The sequence below is a fragment of the Aethalodelphis obliquidens genome, unplaced genomic scaffold, assembly GCF_003676395.1.
Source record: "Aethalodelphis obliquidens isolate GAN/ISIS:26980383/991018 unplaced genomic scaffold, ASM367639v1 scaffold56, whole genome shotgun sequence".
Lineage (NCBI taxonomy): Eukaryota > Metazoa > Chordata > Mammalia > Artiodactyla > Delphinidae > Aethalodelphis > Aethalodelphis obliquidens.
Window position 1 is genome coordinate 6,898,344 of NW_020838000.1, and position 22,314 is coordinate 6,920,657.

Below are 22,314 nucleotides of genomic sequence, written 5' to 3' on the forward strand. Positions count from 1 at the left end.
AGGTGGTCACAAAGCACTGAGCTGATCTCCCTGTGCTATGTGGCTGCTTCCCACTAGCTATCTATTTTACATTTGGTAGTGTATATATGTCAGTGCTACTCTTTCACTTCGTCCCAGCTCACACTTCCCGCTCCCCATGTCCTCAAGTCCATTCTCTACGTCTGCATCTCTATTCCTGTCCTGCCCCTAGGTTGTTCAGAACCATTTTTTTTAAGATTCCATACATATGCATTAGCATATGGTATTTGTTTTTCTCTTTCTGACTTACTTCACTCTGTAAGACAGACTCTAGGTCCACCCACCTCACTACAAATAACCCAGTTTCGTTCCTTTTCATGGCCGAGTAATATTCCATTGTATATATGTGCCACATCTTCTTTATCCATTCATCTGTCGATGGACACTTTGGTTGCTCCCATGTCCTGGCAATTGTAAATACAGCTGCAATGAACATTGTGGTACGTGACTCTTTTTGAATTATGGTTTTCTCAGGGTATATGCCCAGTAGTGGGATTCCTGGGTCGTATGGTAGTGCTATTTGTAGTTTTTTAAGGAACCTCCATACTGTTCTCCATAGTGGCTGTATCAATTCACATTCCCACCAACAGTACAGGAGGGTTCCCTTTTCTTGTGGATGTGGTTTTTGGGTAAGTTAACCAGAGATATACTAAGAGATCCAGGTCTAGGGCTCAAATATCTTTTTTGGTCCTAGAAACCAGAGATGGCAATTTGATTTCTTTTCTACAGGTTAGGACTCACTGTGGACAATGGGTTACTATGGAGATTTTCAGGAATCTGCATTTCAGCCGAAGGCTCCTGGACATCGCTGCCGGTCACAGCAAGGGACCCCAAAGACGCTCAGCGTGGGGGCCACATAGCTGCAGCCCCTCAGAGGGCTCAGTGTTCCCTGAGAGATGGGGCTGAGTTTGAGCCCCTTCCTCAGCAGTGGTTAACACAACCCCGACAAGCAGTTCAGAAATAATTCTCCCTCAGGACAAGTGAACCATCGTGAAGGAGAAACTGCCCACTGGAGTTTAGGGGCTTCAGCCCTGGTAGAAAATTCACCACTGAAAGCAAGAGTACCAAAGGCATAGTGTACTCTCTAACCCAGAGGGAATTCTTAAACGAGAATTGTCCCCTCAAGGCATTATATTGACTTCTTGCAAAAATGAAAAACACAACCAAAAAGTGCAGTGATGGAACTTCAAGGATAACTCATCCAGGAATCAAAGTTATTAGCTCATTTTCTTTTTCTCTATCTCCTTCTATTACTCTCTTCTTGTCTCACTCTCTCCTGCTTTTTCATTTCTGCTGTATTCTCATGATGAACTGGCAGCTATGTTCTCTTTCATGCTGCCTTAGTTGTCTTTAAAGTTGCAGTTAAAGCTGAAAGGCTTGCCATAAATCAGGGAATATGGCCAGTTGGAATTCCAAGACCCAAGAGAAAAGAGGTATTTCCATGACACTCCTACAAAAATGTCCCAGAGGAGGATTCTAATTAGCTTGGCTTGGCTAAAGAGCCCATCTGGGGACCAATTATTATAGCCAAGGTGATGGGATATTATAGTCAGCTCAGATTAGCCTGGGTTACAGCCCACACCTATGGGGAGAATAGAGTCATATGTCTATTTCCAAATAAGTGGATGTACAGGTGGGAAAAGATACCAAGATACTAATTTGCTAACTCTCAAATTAGAGCCTGTGGGCTGTTACGTCCAAGTATAGTAGCAGTCTTGCTTAAAGCTGGGGCATTAGTAATAAAACTTTAATTTTTCATTCAATTCTGGTTACAAGCCTTTAGTGAGATGATCTTCTAGAATTCATATAGAACTCAAAATCATGAGAGAATGTGACAGTGAGGCAGGAGATAGATGGGCTCCAGGCTAGGCATTTACAACTAGCCTTCCTGTTTACATTTCCTGAGGAAGAGGCAAGTGGGCTCTAGGCTAGAAACTTACAACCAACCTCCTATTTGCACACTGAGATGGAAATAACAAGAGGAACAGGGTAAATAACTGGACTTTGTCCCTTATGGACACTTTAAGATAACAGTTATGGCAGGGACAGAGACGGGGTGGGGGGGGGAAGAAAAACACAGATGGACACACTTTTAAGTCTCACTTCCTCCCATTTTATTTTCTGTTGTACTCAAATATATCACATGTATGTGCCAATTTTATCAAGTCAACTGTAAAAAAAGAAAAAAAGCAAAAAACCCTCAAAATCAGAGCCTTAGATTCAATATTAACTTCATCTCATTCCCAGGTTCTTATCTCCGTAGGGGAAAAAAACCTGAGACAGAAGGAGTCTGAGAAGGCCTGGTTTTGCCCACAGTATGTGTTTTGCCCACCCAGCTCTTTTTTTGTAGAATGTACAGCGATTTAATTCCCTGGAACTGCAGGTGCAGACATGCTGGTCCCTGCCTCACTGGGCTGTCCTCGGGTCTTTTGTGAGCTCTATATTCAGGGCTCTGTTGAATGACACACCCCAAGAATGGCCTCTCTCAGGACACACGCTGCAGGCAGTGACATTTAGCTTATTTCCTCTGGTGGGACCTACTATCTCCATGGGAGACCAAGGGGAGTCTTTGAAGGTGTCCGTATGAAGTGGCCGACATTTCATCCTCTCTACTTCCAGCCGAGGAGCTCTGGGCAAGAGAGCAAGACCACTTGCCAGAAAGTTCTGAGGCTTGTGGCTGACAGAGCCCAGGTCCTCTGTGGCCCAGGGTGGTGGACCTGGCTCATGTGTGTGTGTGATTTATGAAGCAACCACAAACTTCCATAAAGAAATTGATGGGCAAAAAGTATATGTTTAAGTAAAATATTCACATTCGTGAATAAATGTCTTGGATCTTTCTGTAATTGTGAAGAGTTTTTAAAAAGGCTTTAGCACAGGGAACTTTTCTCAATATTCTGTAATGACCTATATGGGAAAAGAATCTAAAAAAAGGGTGGATATATGTATATGCATAACTGATACACTTGGCTGTATAGTTGAAACTAACACAGCATTTTAAATCAGTTATATTCTAATAAATTTTTTTAAAAAAGGCTTTAATTACTAAAATTCAGGTAAAGAAATCAGAAGCCACATGGGTTGGGGCTAAGATAGCAGGAGCAGAGAGCATTTTTTTTCCCCTGGTGCCTCCTCAGTGATATTTTTTTAAGGTAAACGTTGACATAATTGTGAACACTGTGGAGAAGTCGATTGTCGGAGACATAGTACAAAAGCTAGATTTTGATCTATGCAGAGAGAATGTCCAAGGGGGCTCAGTTTCCAGAATTTAGCCTGGGACATGTAGGGGAGGGGAAAGGAGGGAGCGGGAGGGAGGGAGGGAAAGGGGGAGGGAGGGGGAGAACGGAGGAAGAAGGAGAGCCAGGGAGAAGGCTGGGGGCGAGGTCTGGGGAAGGAAGGGTGGAGGAATTAGTGGGGGAAGGAGACGGGGAGACTGGGGGCGGGCATGGGGGGCAGGTAGAAGAGAGCCAGGGGAGAGAATTGACATTTGCTTAGCATTCATCAGATGTCAGGCAGTATGCTTTCACATAAATTACTTCATTAAATCTTTACAAAGTCTCTGCAGGTTAGATATAGTTGAATCCTCGATTTTCAAATGGAGAAAGTGAGTCTCGGAAGTGTTAAAGAACTTGTCCGAGGTCCCAGAGCGAGGAAAAAAAATGGCTGGACGCAAACCCTCATTTGCGTTCTGCCAAAATGCTTGTTCCTTTCTCAGCATCCTGTTTACTTGTAGCATTTGTCATTGGATAAGATGAAAGCAGTGGGCAAAGGAAGTCTTTGGAACAGCCTTTAACTGAGCCTGTGCATGTGCTGAGGCTCTACTGTCAGCGATGGCGATGATCTGAGGAAGATGACGCTTGGAGAATTATAAATTGTAAAGGCAATGCTCGATAAGGATGCCCTTAGGAAGGGAACTACACACTTCACGAGAAGAAGCAGCCTCCGCAGGAACTATTTGGAACAAACTAGTTTCACTGTTCTGGATAAAATCAGAATCTTGACAGGAGCAGTCCCATTCCACCCTGGGGGCATCCACAGCAACGGTCATTCTCCAACCAAATAGTTGACTTGCGTCACATCCAAATATGCTTCTCCCTATCCAGCAGAACTGACCCATTTATGAGACTTCAAACGGCATTTTCACTTTTTTCCTTCTAGAAAATCCAAATGAAACTCAGACACCCACCACAAATCAGGAGGTACTGGTGCATGACACATAGTAGGCAATCATTAGAGCTGAAACCGTAAGTGAATGTTCAAAGCTCTCTTGGAGAAAAGGATCAATTACTTTCATGAAAAAATCACCGATGTGTTAGGAACTATATGGAAATAGTACTGCATGCAGTCGTCAGCTGTAATTGGTTTGGGTCTAGTTGGTCTAACTCTTCATTATTGAGATGATTACACTGCTTAGGGCCATGTTTCTAGAGTTTGTTCCCTGGAACATCTGTATCAGAATCACTTGGGACCCAGCCCATATCTTAGGCATCAAGGCCTTGAAATCTCTATTTTAATAAAAGCCCCTGGAAATATGTTATTCAAACTAAAATTTTAGAACTACTGATACAAGGGTTAACCCAACGTCTCTGTTATACAATTATAGACCTGGGGCTGTCTTTAATAAAATTTAGGTGCTAGCCCACTTAGGTATAAATTAGCTAGGACTCAGTCTTTTTGGACACGCAGGCTCAGCGGCCATGGCTCACGGGCCCAGCCGCTCCGAGGCATGTGGAATCTTCCAGGACCAGGGCACGAACCCGCGTCCCCTGCATCGGCAGGCGAACTCTCAACCACTGCGCCACCAGGGAAGCCCAGGACTCAATCTTTTATTACTATAGATTCTAGACCAATATTTCTCAACCTTTAATGCATGTAAGTCACCCAGGGAGTTTACTAAATGGTAGATGCCCAGGCCCCATTCAAAGGGATTGGGTTAAGTTAGATTTTCTGCATTTTAAACAATTATCCTATGTGATTCTGATGCAGGGATTCTGCTAATTTCACACTGAATATAGAGCCCTCTGGAAAACAATATTCCTGTCAAGTAGTTAAGCAACCTCTGAGAAGACAATTTGTTACTGATTTTAACACCTCTTAAGGCAATAAACTCCATCTGTAAGTAGCTTTAATTGCCAGAAATTTCTTCTTACGTTGTTTCAATATAAAGTCTTATGTAATCTGTCTATCTGGTTCTCTTAAATAGAACTACACAGAAACATTTAGTCCCCAATATTATTTTTAAGAAAATATACTTGACCAAGAACTTAAGTGTTTCTCTTCCCTCTAGATCTCTGTTTTGCTTCTTTAGGGGACAGTGGGGAGGTGAGGAAACTGTAGGGATACAAAAATGTATCTCTGAGCAGACTGCAAGGGCCTCTGCTATTTGTATAGCAACAGTGTTTAGAAAATCAAACACCTAGAACTTGGAATTCTCATTTCCTAGGATAATATCACAACACACATAAACAGACAAAGAAGAACCCCAAACATGTCATTCTGAGCTGCTCTGCATATGGGAGAGTTGACGAGGGGAAAGGTTAATAAGGAAGAAGGTGAGGCTGATTCACATGAGGCAGGTGCCATTTTGGAAGAATCAATGGGGACCCCCAGTTCTCCCAGGTGCTTGCTCCTTCCTGTCTAGTTGCAGACCTGGCCAGGGTGGGCAGCTGGTTCTTAGAGCCACTGAAGTCAGCTCTCAGGAGTAGGTACAAAGAAGGTAACCAGCTGGAAAAATATGGACATGTTTCCAGGCATTTCACCATGACTTTCCCAAATCCTTGGAGCTTGACTACTTTATCCCATATGTATGCTTTAAAAAAATATTTTATTTTATTTTATTCATGGATTTCAAAGGAAATTAATTACTAGTACAGTGTCAAAAGGCAGCAGGAATGGATTTGGACATGAAGGGAGGGGTACCCAGAGTGGTCACGGGGGTATTGGGGCTATTACTGAAAACAGTGGGATTCGGGCAAGTTAAAGAATCTGTGTCCCAATTATTCATTTACAAAATGGGGATAAAATAATAACAAGTAACTTTTAGCATTGTTTGACTACTAGGTAAGGAAACATAACATGTGTTAATTCCTAAACACGTGTTGGTACATAGTCAGTGCTCAAAAACCAGAATGTCAGTCATCATTATTAGCATCAGTAATGGTAGTGCTAGTTTGCCAGAAAGACAATCATGAACTAACACCAATTAGTTCTATTTGAATGGTACTTAGAATGATGACTTAGGTCAGGATAAGCAAAAAGGGTGACTACAAATAAATACATTAAATGCAGCAGGTTGCCTTTGCCTCTATTTTCCCATTCACTTAGGTAAGGAGAGATTGAATTTTGGACCTGGGGGAAGAGAAGACACGAGTCTTAAGTGATCTGCCTCAGACACATGCACTGTTGCCATTTTTCTTAGAGAAGGTTTATTTTCTTTCTGCTACTCTAGCCAATTTTAGGATATAAGAGTCACACACCAGAAGTCTTGCTTTGTGTACATGTTTTTAATAATAACAGTTTTCAAATTGCTTATGCTCTGTGGTGGGAAATAAGAACAGGGTGACTCCAGAATGTGAATTCAATATGTTTTCTAAGAACATCTGGGATGATGAGCCCTGACATGTTCTTAAACATACAATAAACCTGAAGTGAAGGCGTTTATATCATTACCACGCCAGCATCTGAATTTGGGTATTGGTTGAGATGTAGAAAGCACTATAGGTTCTAGACGGTCTCTAGCTCCCTAGCTGTGTAATTGCTGGGACTTTATTAATTTAACCTCTGCAACATGAGAATGAAAACACCCGCTCTGCATAACTTACAGCAATGTTGAGCGCTTTAAAGAAAAATAATTAAAGTGCTGATCCAAAGCAAGCTGGCATCCCTCTCACAAATCGGAACTCTGAAGTCTCGGCTTCATTTTGGAATTTTCACCGGTCTGCGCAAGCGCTCCTGAAAGAACAGCACAGAGGAAGGATACACCCAAGGTTTTCTTCCTCGTTTTGAGGCCAAAAGAGCTCAATGTAGTTGCGATCTCATATTCCCCAGACCAGTTTTGGGTTCCAGAACCACGAAGTAAGATGGCTGGAGGAGAGACATTTACACAGGCGCAGAGGGGGCAGCCTCAGTTCAGGTTGTTACCTGAGTCCCCAGAGACCAGGTGGACTCCCCCCCTCCCCCTACCATGCCAGACACTCAGTCCAGGTTTTTACTTCATTAATGAAATATGACCTCTCTTTTCTTTTGTAATCCAGAAGTGTGAGGATACATTTGTTGCAAACTGCATGCAGATAAATGGGGGGCTTCCTTTTGAAACTACATCCTCTGAATAATAAGTTTTAATCTACTATACATAACAGTAGTGCATTTCTTGTTAAAACGGCAAGCTTTTTTTTTTTTACCAAAATGAAAACATTCATTTCTTTATAAATAATTTAAATAGTTTAAATACATATTTCATACCAAGGATATAAAAATAGTGTCTCTTTTTTTTCTGATAAATAAAGACATATTCATTTACATGGCAAATAACGTGCAATAGCTGACCACTGGCCACCAGCTCTGTGTGACTGATTGTCTAGGAGATGACATGCAGTGATAAGTGTCCCTTTGCCTTCTGCATTTGAAAAATAGATCAGCAAGAGCTGTGCACTCCCAGGGCCCACAGTCCTATAGATACTGTTCAGGAGTGACACACAGGCACTCAGGAAAAACTTTGCTGCACTTCACAAAAGCCACCTAGGACAAAATGAATCCACACATTCTCTGTCTGGGACATCTAGCTGCTCAGACCCTCAGGGTCTTTGGACTTTTACCAAAGTCTGTCAAACAGACCAGGAAGTTAATGCCTGTACAGGAAAATGTTCCTATTTTGTTTCTAGGATCCAGGAAGTGTTTGCTACAGTCTGGAGGTGGTTCTGCCTTTCCCCGGACCCTCTCTTCCACAGGTCTCCCAGCCTTGCCCAGTCTTCATGCTGCCAGAGGCAAGAAAGGCAAACCAGGGCTGTCATGCAGTGGTGGAGCTGAAACTGGCGGCTGCCTCACATGCCCTAATATCATACGTTTATGGCTTTAGTATCTTTCACTTCTGCTGGGCTTGTGACAACTTCCAGTGGAAAGTTCTCCGAGGGTTCAGTAGTGATGGATGCCCTTCCTTCCCGGTCCCAAGATCCTGGCAGGTTTTCCAGACTGAAGGAACTCATGGCTCCTTGGCCCAAGCTGCCCTCCTCCGATCTGCTTGGGAGAACCAGGTGCAAAGATGTTTCTGAGGAGGAACAGACAGAGGACGAGAGAGTGGCCGAGATGGACTGCAGAGGCATCAGCGTAGTGTCTGACTGTGGAGAGATGCACCTTAAAAGCTGCAAACGACCTTCTTGGACGACCTGGTAGCGGGCAGGTGAATAATCAAGGTTCGGAGAATGATACAGTTCACCGCCTGCAGGATTTTGCTCGTAAACGCCAGTTCGCTGGGGGCTGCTCCCCACAGAGGAGGGATCCACACTCCATATGTCAGGGGTGACATTCCCATGACAAAGCTGGGCTTGGGTATAAGCGGCTCCACCTGCTTGCAAGTGTAGACAGGGTTGGTGCGTGCTCCAGGTCATCCTGGTCTGTAAGCTGGAGGGACACACAGAGGTGGTGTGCAGAGAGCAAAACCGAGCGGGCTGCTGGGGGGACACGACGTGTTCCAGAAGCTGCATCACAGTCCTCATGTCTTTACCTAACTGGGACACCTCCTGAGTCAGTGTCGTTACCTGTGTGGACAAAGCAAGGCAAAAGGCAGCAGGCAGTGATTTCAGAGCAGTGAGGAAGGGAAATGAGATTTCTCAGTAAGAAGGTCTGGAAGGCTGCTTCACCTCCAACTCCAGCCAAGCCCAAAGGGTGAATGGGGTGGCTGAGCACCTGATCTAAAGCCATCCTCTCATTCTGCGGGAACCTAGAGAGACACACATAGTCTGGCCTTCTTTTTAAAAAATTTTACATACATTTTTTAATTGAAGTATTGTTGATTTATAATGCTTCAGGTGGACAGCAGTGATTCAGCTATATATATATATATATATATATATATATATATATATATATATATATATATATATATATTCCTTTCCAGATTCTTTTCCCTTATAGGTTATTACAAAATATTGAATAGAGTTCCCTGTGCTATACAGTAGGTCCTTGTTGATTACCTATTTTATATACAGTAGTGTGTATATGTCAGTCCCAAACTCCTAATTTATCTCCCCTGTTTCCCCTTTGGTAACCACAAATTTGTTTCCTATGACTGTGAGTCTATTTCTGTTTTGTAAATAGGTTCATTTGTATCATTTTTTTAGATTTCACATATACGTGATATCATATGCTATTTGTCTCAGTCTGACATTCTTAATCAGTGATTTGCAGGTTCCTGGACAAAATTAGAAGTGTGGGTCCATCATCTCTTGCATCTCTGAAATGCAGACAGTGTCTTTTGCTTCCCTTCCTCTGAGTTAGCGGGATGCTCCGTGGTGCGCACCCACCATCCAAGACACCTCAAAACAATGTGGAGACGTGCGTATTGCTGTATATAACGCACTCAGCACGCTGCCTGCCCAGGGTAGACACCCAGTAAATGACGGTTCTCACTGCTGCCATTTCTGGTCAAGATCAACACTTAGTCAGAGATATACTGGCCTTCAGGGGTAGGGAGGGTGCTAAGAAAGAACTCACAACAGACTTGCTAGGATTTGTCTATAGAAAAGGGAAAGCTGCAAAATGAGAGTTAGAAACGAAAAGGTCTTCAAGGTGGGTCCGTCCACATAAGCACTGTGGGGAACCCTGGAGGGCTGGGGTCCATCAGTGAACCGGAACCCCACGGAATTACAACCCCAACTGTGCAGTGTGTTCTTTTTTTTTTTTTTTTTTTTGTGGTACGTGGGCCCCTCACTGTTGTGGCCTCTCCCGTTGCGGAGCACAGGCTCCGGACGCGCAGGCTCAGCGGCCATGGCTCACGGGCCCAGCCGCTCCGCGACATGTGGGATCTTCCCGGACCACGGCACGAACCCACGCCCCCTGCATCGGCAGGCGGACTCTCAACCACTGCGCCACCAGGGAAGCCCTGTGCAGTGTGTTCTTTATTCACTTTTCTAGGTGAGACATTTAGTTTGTATAAGACCTTCAAGGGAGACATGACCCTCAAACTCGCAAGAACCTCTGAAGAGTCTTCATTATCTGCTTTACACTTAAACCAATACTGTAATTCACCGGAGGATTTATTTTCCTAACAACCACATCCCATTTTTTAACCATGGAAGACCACCAGAAAATTGAACTTGACTTATATCCAGCTTTTCTGGATGGTTTCTATTCTTCAAAATGAGGAAAACCTATATTTCAGAAAGCAGGCCACACATATATTTTCTAGTCTTTGGTTAGATTCGCAACACGAACACATAGTGTAATATTTTGCCCTCATTGCTATAAGACTGTATTTTATAAAGGACTTCCCATGCCCCGATTTTACTCTCATGAACCACAAACTCCAATATAAGCAGCTGAACCCACTGGCTAAATACCATCAGAAAAAAAACAAAACAAAACAAGACAAAAGGGCAGTTCAGTTTCAATGAAGCCAAAACCAAGATTGCTGTTTGGGGCAGACTTTTTTCAATATTTAAGTATACATTCCTAATTCATCCAGTAACTTCATTCAGTCCACTTCCTATAAGTGCATTCTGAAACGAATTCCCCATGGCAGGCCCATCAGGAGGTAGTGTCATTCAAATCAGGCATTTTTAAAAGACCAGAAGGAGGTTTTTCCATGGTTCAGGCAACCAACTGGTAACACCTGCCTTGAAATTGCCAGGCCAAAACTATTTCTGCCTTGCTGCTAGCATGGAACTCGAGGGACCCTATCGAATACTTGCCCAGGCTTTTCAGCAGATCTAAAACTTTTGGCGAGAAAAAGATATCTCTGAGACTCACATTTAAGAAGTGAAACAGTGAATCTGAGAAAGAGTCTATGTGTTTTGAAATTTTCACTGCAGGTTGTCAATTTCAGAACTTGCCAAAACTCAATTCTAAAGTACACGGGTGACACAAATCATCTCTGGATCTCAGCACAGCAGACATGCACCCAGGGGTTCTATCTTGAGTTGATTAGCCCTTCTATCAAAATTTCAGAAGAGAAAGTTGATACTAAATGAGATGTTTGAAGGATATATTAACCGTCCCCTTCCTGTAGGTGGTCTAAGTTAATGCCTGTATCAAGTTCACCAGGGTTCAGCTCCCAGTAAGAATGCTTTCAGTCAGCCTTAGCATTGAATAAAGACAAAATCTTTGAAGCGCAACTTTGCATTTTAGACACAGCAACAATTATGTTATCCAATAAATGAGTACATTTATAATACAACAAGCTTTTAGGTCCGTTTTCCCTATTGGATCTACAAACAACACTAAGATCAGCAGGGACGCACCTGTAAAGTGGGGACACTAAGGCCCAGAGGTTAAATGACATTTTAAGGTCTCTTATTTCATGAATGACAGTTGTTGGTCTGGAATCCGAGCCTTCTAGTTTTGGTGCTCTATTACAGTATATTAGAGAAGACATTGCCTAAGAGTTGAGAGATTTTTGCCAATGCGGTCAGAGTTTGTGAAGAGCACAGATGATACAAAAAGGAGCCTCGTGTAAAAATTGTCTGCAATGGGTTCATTTTTTTTTTTTCACATATAAGCAATGTCGTATGATATTTGACTTTGTCTGACTTACTTCACTTAGTATGATAGTCTCTAGCTCCAACTTATACACAAAACAGAAACAGACTCACAGACATAGAAAACAAACTTATGGTTACCAAAGGGGAAGGATGGGGGGGAGGGATAAATTAGGAGCTTGGGATTAACGTATACACACTACCGTATATAAAATCAACAACAAGGGCCTACTGTATAGCACAGGGAACTATACTCAATATCTCACAATAACCTATAAAGGAAAAGAATCTGAAAAAGACTCTCTCTCTCTCTCTCTATACACACACACACACACACACACACACACACACACACACATACATATATGTATATGTAAAACTGAATCACTTTGCTGTACACCTGAAACTAATACATTGTATTTAAAAATAAAATTTATAAAAAAGTTGTCTGAAATGGTAATTCAACATCAAATAAGTAAATAGTATCTCTAAAAAAATAGGAGACAGTAAAATTTCTTCACAGCAAATTATATGAATGGAACAAGACCAAAAATGTTTGTACAGGGAAGTCCCTGGCAGGCCGGTGGTTAAGAATCCGCCTGCCAATGCCAGGGACACGGGTTCGAGCCCTGGTCCGGGAAGATCCCACATGCCACGGAGCAACTAAGCCCGTGTGCCACAACTACTGAGCCTGCGCTCTAGAGCACGTGAGCCACTACTACTGAGCCTGTGCGCCTAGAGCCCGTGCTCCACAACAAGAGAAGCCACCGCAAGGAGAAGTCTGCAATGAAGAGTAGCCCCTGCTCGCCGCAACTAGAGAAAACCTGCGCACAGCAACGAAGACCCAACGCAGCCATAAATAAATAAATAAATAAATAAATAAATAAATAAATAAAAGAAAACATATGCTTTTAAAAAGAAAAGGGTTTGTAATAAGGAAAAATCTGGAAGTGGGAAATATGTTAATAGACATATTGCTGATGAACTATTTTTTTCTAGCTTTCAAAAGAAACATATTTTTCTATGGTTGAACTACCTTTCCAAGGCCACGTTCGTGGCACTGAACTTTTCCTGAGCATTTACCATAACTTTGAGGCCATGAACTTTGAATGGGACTCCAGAGTCTTGACTAGCTCCAGGAATGTAAATAGCATTAACATTTTCAGAAAAAAAAAAATACTATATTAGCTTGAACTAAGCGGAGTAAAGAACCCAAGGAAATAGAGCTTTCTTCAGCTCTAGAGGGTAATGTTCAATTTACATCAGGGAAGACTTCTGTCACTGTGGCACTGGGGACACACCCCTGCCCCTTAGTAAAGCTGCATAGGGAATTAATCCTTAGTAGGTAAGGGATCTCTCCCTTTGTAAGGGCAAAGCCAGCTGCCACAGGAGAGATGGCATCTCCTGAGGGTAGAGACTCTGTTGTCACTGAAGGTGATAACATACTGCCACAGAGTAAAGCTTCACAGCACTTTTGTTTACTGCTTTCTGCTCGCCTTGCTGACAAATTCATTCTAAAACACAAAAGGCTTTATTCTTAATCAAATGTAGAAAGCAGAGAATGCAAAGTCTCTACTTTCTAAGGGGGGTGGGATTCAATGCTTTTTCACAGCACAGTTAAGAAGATGGGCATTTGCTAAAAAAGGTTGTTGGAACTACCTTATGAACAAGGCACTGTCTGTCCACTTAAAGAGATGTCTTCAAAATACAACATAAACCCAGAATGCTGCAGAGATAGGTCAATAAAAACAAAAAATCATTTGGATCCAATGAACCAATGTTTTCTCATTTACTTCAACAACTGTTTACACTTTTTAAATGTCTTCTGTCACTCATATTAGAAAACAGAGCAGGTATTACGAAGCCCTTCACAAGTCCCACTTGGTTTTTTTTTAATCATTAATTTAATTTTTTTAAATTGAAGTATGATTTACAATGTCGCGTTAGTTTCAGGTGTACAAAGTGATTCAATTATACAGCTATATATATGTATATATATATTTTTTCAGATTCTTTTCCCGTATAGGTGATTACAAAACACTGAGTAGAGCTCCCTGTGCTCTACAGTAGGTCCTTGTTGGTTACCTGTTTTATAGTAGTGTATATATGTTAATACCAAACTCCTAATGTGTCCCTCCCCTCCCTTTCCCCCCTGGTAATGATAAGTTTGTTTTCTATGTCTGTGGGTCTATTTCTGTTTTGTAAATAAGTTCATTTGTATCATTCTTTTGGATTTGGCATTTAAGTGATAGCATATATTTATCTTTCTCTGTCTGACTTCACTTAGTATGATCATCTCTAGGTCCATCCATGTTGGTGTATATGGCGTTATTTCATTCTTTTTTATGGCTGAGTACTATTCCATTGTATATATGTACCACAATTTCTTTAACCATTCATCTGTCGATGGACGTTTGGGTTGCTTCCATGTCTTGGCTATTGTGAATAGCACTCCCACTTGGTTTTTTAATGGTCCATTTCCTGCATTTTCCCCTTTGCATACCATCAGTCTGAATACAGTGGGGGTCACATCACACTGCCCATGTGAAGGCTGTACCTCTGACTGGGGTCTCTTCTCCTCGGCCCCTTTTCTGCCTGGTAAGTTTCTCTCCCTTCAAACATCAAATCCCCCATTTCCTCTGACGAGCTTTTTCCTGACAGCTCATTGATACTCAAAGAGCAGTTTGAGCAGACAGTTGGGACTGTCTGTCCCAACCAGGCTCTGAGTTCCATGAGGGTAGAAGTTATTATTTACCTCAGTGTCTCCTGGACTCTGGGCAATGCCTAGAACACAACATGCAGTCAGTAAATCTTGAATGTATAAAAGAATGCAATTCCTGCCATTTTGAAGGGCTTGGTACTCATATTGCTTTCAATTTTTATTTTATGTTATCTCATGATTTTACCATAAACATCATGGGGGAAAGATTCCTACTACAAAATTATGTTGGGAAATCTGTAACTCGTGCTCTTCACTCCAAGTAAATATGTTAAAAGTAGGTATTATGACTGTTAAAGTTTTGCATATAAATTTCCTGAATCAAATCCTTGGGTGTTTCCCAGTTTGAAAGAGCAGGTGGCATTTCCATCACTAAGAATCCCTTTTATTTTAATGTGTTTCCTTCATAACTGTAGATATAGGTCTCTTTTGGCCAAAACTTCTGCTATTTATCTTGCTGCTCTGTAACTTGTCCCAGCATAAACTTGATTTCTGTGGGTAGTTTTGATTCCCTGGGGAAATTTCCCCTGTTTATTGACTCCCATATCTCATGAGTACATGGTGAGTGCCAAGTGACAAATTCAATTAAGTTAGTCAGAGTTGTTTTATCAGCTGAAATTTGGCAAAGCTTTTTGCATCCCTAGTTGCCACCCTTCATGGCTATTTTATTTATTTATTTTAATTAATTAATTAATTAATTTTTGGCTGCATTGGGACTTCGTTGCTGCGCGTGGGCTTTCTCTAGTTGAGGCGAGCGGGGGCTACTCTTAGTTGTGGTGCGCAGGCTTCTCATTGTGGTGGCTTCTCTTGTTGTGGAGCTCAGGCTCTAGGCACACCTGCTTCAGTAGTTGTGGCACGCACGCTCTAGAGTGCAGGCTCAGTAGATGTGGCGCACGAGCTTAGTTGCTCCGCGGCATGTGGAGTCTTCCTGGACCAGGGCTCGAACTCGTATCCCTCTGCATTGGCAGGTGGATTCTTAACCACTGAGCCACCAGGGAAGTCCCTTCATGGCTATTTTAGATGTGGCCTTCTGATTATTTCTACTTCCAAATATAGTAGATAAAGAAAGCACAACTTAATACACATTATTCTTTTACTTGTGTATTAAGTTACACTTTCTTTACCCGTTTTTTTCCCTCTCCCTTCTCATTCTTCAGTAGACAGGAATCCATCGGTCTGGAATTTAAAACTGTTAGCCAAACCAGTTCACCATTACCATCTGTGTAGGCAATTGTTCACATCCAAGATTTCTCTAGCCCTTCCGAAGTCCCAACTGTTAGGAGGAAGATGTGATGAAAACACCATCTGTGTATCCAAGTAATTCAGTGTTCTAGCCAAAACTTTGGAGCATCTAAAGACTATTCCCTTCTCTGTTCTCCCAACACCATGCATTTAACCGACAAGTCATTAGCTGTTTAGGTTTCCAGGCAGTGTGTTCACTCTTTGGAGCAGCATCTCCCATCATGAATAGAAACACGTGTGTGACAACTGACTTGTCAACTGTCCATGATAATCCACCCACTGATCTTACCATACCGCCAAGAAGGGAATCGCAAAGTGCCACAATTTTTCTATTTCTGCCGTATCCAGGTTTCCTCTGAACTTCTGTTTGGTGCAGAAATAAATCACTGTCGCCTACATTTCCAGAGTACCTGGGCTTCTCCTTTCACGTTTAATTTGTTTCATTCCTGTGACAGTACTTCTCATTCTCCTGAGTCATATTTCAACAAGGGCTTTGTTGTGACGATTAAATAATATGATGGATGTTAAAGTTTATTCCCCACAGGATTGGTATTATGTCAGAATTTCAGGTGTCTGGATTTGATAATGCAACACAGGCATTAAGCTTAGTTGAAACTTGGTGGTAGGGAATACTAACCTGGGAAACACGGAGCCCAAAGAAAATAAAAACCAGTTATCTCTGTAACTCCTCTCCAGCCTCAGCATGGAGAGGCAAACTATTCCTGTTAACACTTTTACATAATTAATATTGGAAGAAACAGAGTCCCCACGTTTTAGCATTGCCTTGTGTGGATCTTTCCAGTAGCAAACAGTAAGAGTAATAACCAGAGCTTTTGAAAAATTTTGATGGAGATCTTGTATCCTGTATCCTTAAGTCTAAGGTTTGAGAAATTGCAGTCAGATGGATTAAGAATTTTCTATAAAGGATGAGTGAGTCAAAATACAGTGATGTGCAGCTTGGTGTTGGTAAGAATTGAGTAAGGACCAATGTGGGGCAGGGGTGGGTGTGGGTACTGTGGTCTTTATCGTTCTTATAGTAGCTCAAGGCCTTACACACATCCTTCCATCCATAAATGTTTGTTGATAGATGAGTAATTTAATAAATGTTAAATTTCATGGCTAATTTCTTACTATGAGTTTGTTATTTTCATTTGAACTTGAATAACTTTCTTCAATCTCCCCTAAAGAGCACTGCAGGACACGGAAGTAAGTATCACTATGCATCTAGCAGGTAAGAATGTTTCATATGATCTCGGTGTTTCATGGAAGTCCCCACCACTTCAAAATAGGAGATTTTCAAAACACTGTGCTATTATATGGTTTAAAGAATCCATCTGTGATGTTGGTGACCTGTGGTCCCAATAACACTTGCATGGCCAGCTTTTATACGTGCATTTTGGTACAAGCACAGATTTGCTTTTTTAGTGTGTCTTTGGATTGTGCCTTTTGCAAACAGGAGTGTGAGTTTCATAATGAAGCCCAGAATGTGTTTTTGACCATATCTTTCATTTCACATAGAAAATAGTTTCCTTTCATCTTCTATTATTCTCATTTTACATTTCTCAATCTTAGCTATTGGTATGGTATGATTCATGGACTCTGGGTATAACCGAAACTTCAGTTGATAGGGAAAAAATGTGATTTCCATTTCTGTGCATTCAGTGAGCAGATGGGGAATGCATCTGTTGATATAATCTTCTTAGCTTGAGGAGTTCTTGACCTGTCACTCAATTTTTGCCAAACATGTACACGTTTTCCTGCCAGACACAATTTTTCTAAATTCAGGGATACTAATTACACCAATCCTCTCCCCCTGCCATGAACACATATACATTTTTACAAACTCTGATTCAGGTAATTAAATGGTCTTTCATTTAATCCTTTGTTATGTTGCATATTTATCATGAGATTCAGACAAGTTCAATCAAATTCCATCAGCAGGCAAAACAAAAAAGACGATCGGCATAATTTTATCCTTGCGTCTTTTGCTTCACAAAGCATTCAAAAACAAGTGACAGTCTTTTTATTTGTCAGCTAAAATAATACCATACTCGGCACTTGCATAAATTTCAGACAAATGAAGATCTCAGGCCCATTACTGATGAAAGTTATAAATCTTTGCCTACAGCTGGAGAGACTAGAATGTTGGGGGGTGAAGTGGCTTATCTGAGGTCACACAGGAATAGTACCAAGGGCTTTGCTTTTGCAGGTGCATCTGATGCCTCTCAAATTATAATAAGAGAAGAATACAAGTCTAGCATGACCAATACAAAATGACCAATTATGGCCTTGAGAGTAGTTACTCCAGTGTTTTCACTGAATTTCTGCAAGCTCAGGTCATTGGACACAGCTGTATTACTTTAGCTGTACTATGCTAATCCATTATTTATCAACCCTTTGCTTTCCTCATCTTCATTCCTGCTTCCTGTGACAAAGTTTGATTAGTGTCTGAACTGCTTTCTGGCTAAGGGATCCTCACCACTATCATGAACACCAGACAAAAGTCTGTCTCCTTTCAGAATACCAATTGCATAGGGCAGTGCTTGTCAAGATTTAACGTATACAGGACTCATGGTACTCTTGGTTCCAGCTCTCAGAGTCAGATCAATAATTCCTAGTCTTATGGATATAGTTCCTATTCTTATGGATCTAGTCCCTTTGGTTAACTCTTCATATACTGATCTTTCAGTAAGAGCTTAAAATTGAGTCTAACCCACTTCTTTCAATTCCTTTGGCAAGTTCAGAGTTGGAGTTTTTCATTTGTTTAGATCTTCTTTCAACACTGTTTTGTAGTTTTCTGTATACAAGTCTTGTAGCTCCTTGGTTAACTTTCTTCCTAGGTATTCTATTCTATTCTATTTATACTATTGTAAGTGGGGTAGTTTTCTTAACTTCTCTTTCTGATAGTTCATTGTTAGTCCATAGAAATGCAAAGGATTTTGGTACGTTGACTTTGTACCCTGCAACTTTACTGAATTCGTTTATTAGTTCTAACAGATTTTTGGTGGCACATTGAGGGTTTAGGGTCTTTGTTCTTAGCGGGTCCCTGAATTTGAAACTTGGCCGTGTCTCAAAGCAGATGACGTCAGTGAGCACCTAGATGCAGGCGGATTAGAAACGGACACCCAGGCAGCAGCTGGGAAAGTATGCAGTCCAATCCCTTTGAGGGAGAAACTGAGAGATGGACGTTTTTGCTGAGCCTGGGTATATAGCCATGGGGGTGCTTCTGCGCTCTTTAAAAACTGCTTCTTTGTTTACTATAGTCCCGTGGGGCTTCTGAACACAAGCCCCATTGGCTTACAGAGCTAGGTGTTTGGGGGGCCCATCCCTCAGGTAGGAACCTTACAAGTTGCGGGCACTAGATGCGTGGTCCAAACCCTTTAGTCTCAGGGAGAAGCTGCAAGTTGGGGGTTCCCTCCTGATCGCCTGATGCTATGTCAGGGATGGGGTTTATGTGTGACACAAAAGTGTGTCTCAGCGGCCCCTACCTGTTTCCCTATGGGCATTTTTTCATTCACCTGCTGGGTAGGAGTCACCCAGCTAGTTTCTGTATTCTCTCAGAGGGAAATATTCTGTGTGTAGCTGTACATACAGTGCATCATCCATTGGAGGAGGGAAATTCAGGTGCTTTCTGTGCTGCCATCTTGGAGCATTTGTTATCTATTTTCTGTGTTTTAATCCATTGTATTTCTTACCTTTACTGAAGCTCAAATTATCCCATCTTTGGCCACTGGGAGACTCTTCATAGTGGCTCCTGAGTTCTTTCAACATCATACTAACAGGGTTTGATAGCTTTCTTGCTGTGCTCTGAACAACACAAAGGTGTTCCAGACTCATCATGTATATTTCATGCCCCAGAATTGGAAACAGCCATTCCTACAAGAAACTCTGGTTTCCTTTAGTGGGAAATTGTATTTCAAGACCATACTTGTGGCACAGAAATATTTACTGTTATTGGGCTAGCCACTGTTTTTATTCCTTTTCTGTTAAAAGAGCTTGGAGATGTATGCATGTTTATGATAGTACATCAGTTCACACTAGTGTTCCTAATTCCATTTCAGGACTATAGGGTTCTTACTTAACATTTTTCCATATTATATTTGTATCTCCTTTATTCTACACTGTGAATTCTGGTTACTGAGGTACAGAGAATGATATAATTAGGATATGCCATAATTATAGGCATACATATTTTACTGCACTCTGCTTTATCATGCTTCATGGATATAGTGTTTTTTGTTGTTTGCTTTGTTTTACAAATTGAAGATTTGTGGCAACCCTGCATTGTCAGATAATGGTTAGCATTTTTTAGCAATAAAGTATGTTTTAAAATTAAGGCACGTACATTCTTTTTCTTAGACATAATGCTATTGCACACTTAACAGACTACAGTATAGTGCAAACAAAAGTTTTATATAGACTGGGAAATCAAAAAACTTGTGTGGGGCTTCCCTGGTGGTGCAGTGGTTGAGAGTCCGCCTGCCGATGCAGGGGACACGGGTTCGTGCCCCGGTCCGGGAGGATCCCACATGCCGCAGAGTGGCTGAGCCTACGCGTCTGGAGCCTGTGCTCCACAACGGGAGAGGCCACAACAGTGAGAGGCCCCCATACCGCAAAAAAAAAAAAATTTCAGGAGAATTTTATTGGATTATCAATTTTAGTGTTTGTTAGTGTAGAAAGCCTAAACTTGGCTTTCTTCTTCAGAGACTTGTATTTTTTATATGTTCAATCGTTTTTGTGTATCTTAAATATTTGTCACCTTCCCTAAAAAATCTTCTTCATCTAGATTAGATGCTTTACATTTTCCTTCTTTTTCACCATCTGTTTTGGCAAATTTGTTTATTTGCTCTTGTGTTGTTTCTAATTTAGTCAATTTCTACAGTGATTCTTTACTCACTTCTAATTTCCTCTTGAATTTTTTTTCTAACCCTAGAGTTCTATCATTTCATGAAATAAGAAGGAAGACCTTTAAAGGATACAACATTTTAAATTTCTTTAAAGCACATCTGAAACATGGGAACATGTTATTATTTGCCTAATGTGAATAATAGTTATTCGCATATCTGTTGTATAAATTTCTATATGTTTAGCTCATGGTTAAAAAGGAAAAACAAAATATTCAGTATGCACACTAGAGTCTTATTTTTATAACAATACCTATGTGCCTTTAATTTAAAAAAACCCAAATATTTTACATGAAAAAAACCCTAGGGCTTCCCTGGTGGCGCAGTGGTTGAGAGTCCGCCTGCCGATGCAGGGGACACGGGTTCGTGCCCCGGTCCGGGAAGATCCCACATGCTGTGGAGCGGCTGGGCCCGTGAGCCATGGCCGCTGAGCCTGCGCGTCGGGAGCCTGTGCTCCACAACGGAAGAGGCCACAACAGTGAGAGGCTCAAGTACCGCAAAAAAAAAAAAAAAAGAACTAATTTTCATCAATTGTTTCTTCTTTATCTTTTGTTATTGTACATTTCAATGACCCATTTTTAACCACTGCCAATCAATATCCAAAAAAGCCTGCCAAGAGGTTAGGTTCTTACTGAATTAATGCAGAGACTCTTCCTTTACTTTCGGAGCAGCTGAGCAATGAACGTCGCAGTGAGAAAGACCAACCCAGCGAGGTCTAGAAGAACACTTCCATGGAGCCATGGTACCTAAAGTGTGTGTCAGGGCTCTAGAAAGATTCTTCTTTTAATCACTGACAGACACCTTCCCCCATCAAGTTTCTGGTACTGTAGCTTTAAACAGAAACACGTATTTCCCTAAGAAACTCTTTAATAAATGTTATTTGAACACAACTCTTCATCTCCAAGGCTAAGGAGATTCAGTTTAGAAAGTGAACTTGCAGATCACCAACTGAGGCCAGCACAGGACTGTAGTAACGGTATCTTGTACCAATGATTTGATTTGATTTTAAAAATACATTGAAAAGGTCAGTAAATTACCAGTGAATTTCCCAAGCCCCTGTCTCTCCTTAACACTCTTTATCATTTTATTTGCTTTACTATGCACTCCTTTTTTTGTTTGTTTTAAGATTTGAAAATGCTAACATGTGCAATAGTCATGCATGGGAAACATATATGGGAAAACATATGGGAAATCAATAAATTCCCCTTGAATAAACATATAGTATATTTTATCAGGCTTTCTTGAAAAGCTCTTTCTGAAATTATCCTTTACTAAAATTATCTGTCCACTGTTTAATCAAGCCTTAGATTTAAGTATCTATCTGGCCAATTTAAGGACTCAAAGGCTCACATCTTGAGGTAGGCTTCTGATATTTCAGAGAGGAAATCTTTTCAACAGAGACCAAGGATGGTCTGCTTGGAAAGCTAACCCTCCTGGGCTGGACTGAGGTTTTGTTTCCAAGTCACTTGCTGCATGTATGATTTTCTCTGGACCTCAGTTTACTTATCTGCAATAGCAGCATATCCGTATCAGGATTTCTAAAGTCTCTTCAAACTCAAAACTGAAATCCCATTTCCCTCTTCTATTCAATGTCCTAATGCTTAATGGTTAAAATGGACATAATGCATAATCCAAGCATCTTTCATTCATTCATCAACCATAAGTATGTGTCTGCCACGTGCCAATCGATAACAAAGGGAAAAGCAGATAAAGATTCTTGTCCTCCTAGAACTGACTTTCTAAT

At 41.3% G+C, this 22,314-nt stretch overlaps 1 protein-coding gene across 1 annotated transcript in view; it reads right to left on the minus strand.

Moving 5' to 3' along the window:
• Nucleotides 1-6,505: 6,505 nt before the first annotated feature.
• KCNH8 (potassium voltage-gated channel subfamily H member 8) overlaps nt 6,506-22,314 on the minus strand; it is a 387,230-nt gene continuing 371,421 nt past the window's right edge. The window contains exon 16 of the mRNA XM_027086541.1: nt 6,506-8,768. Within this exon, the coding sequence (XP_026942342.1) occupies nt 8,070-8,768 (699 nt within the window). The 3' untranslated portion in view covers nt 6,506-8,069. The remainder of the gene's footprint in view (nt 8,769-22,314) is intronic.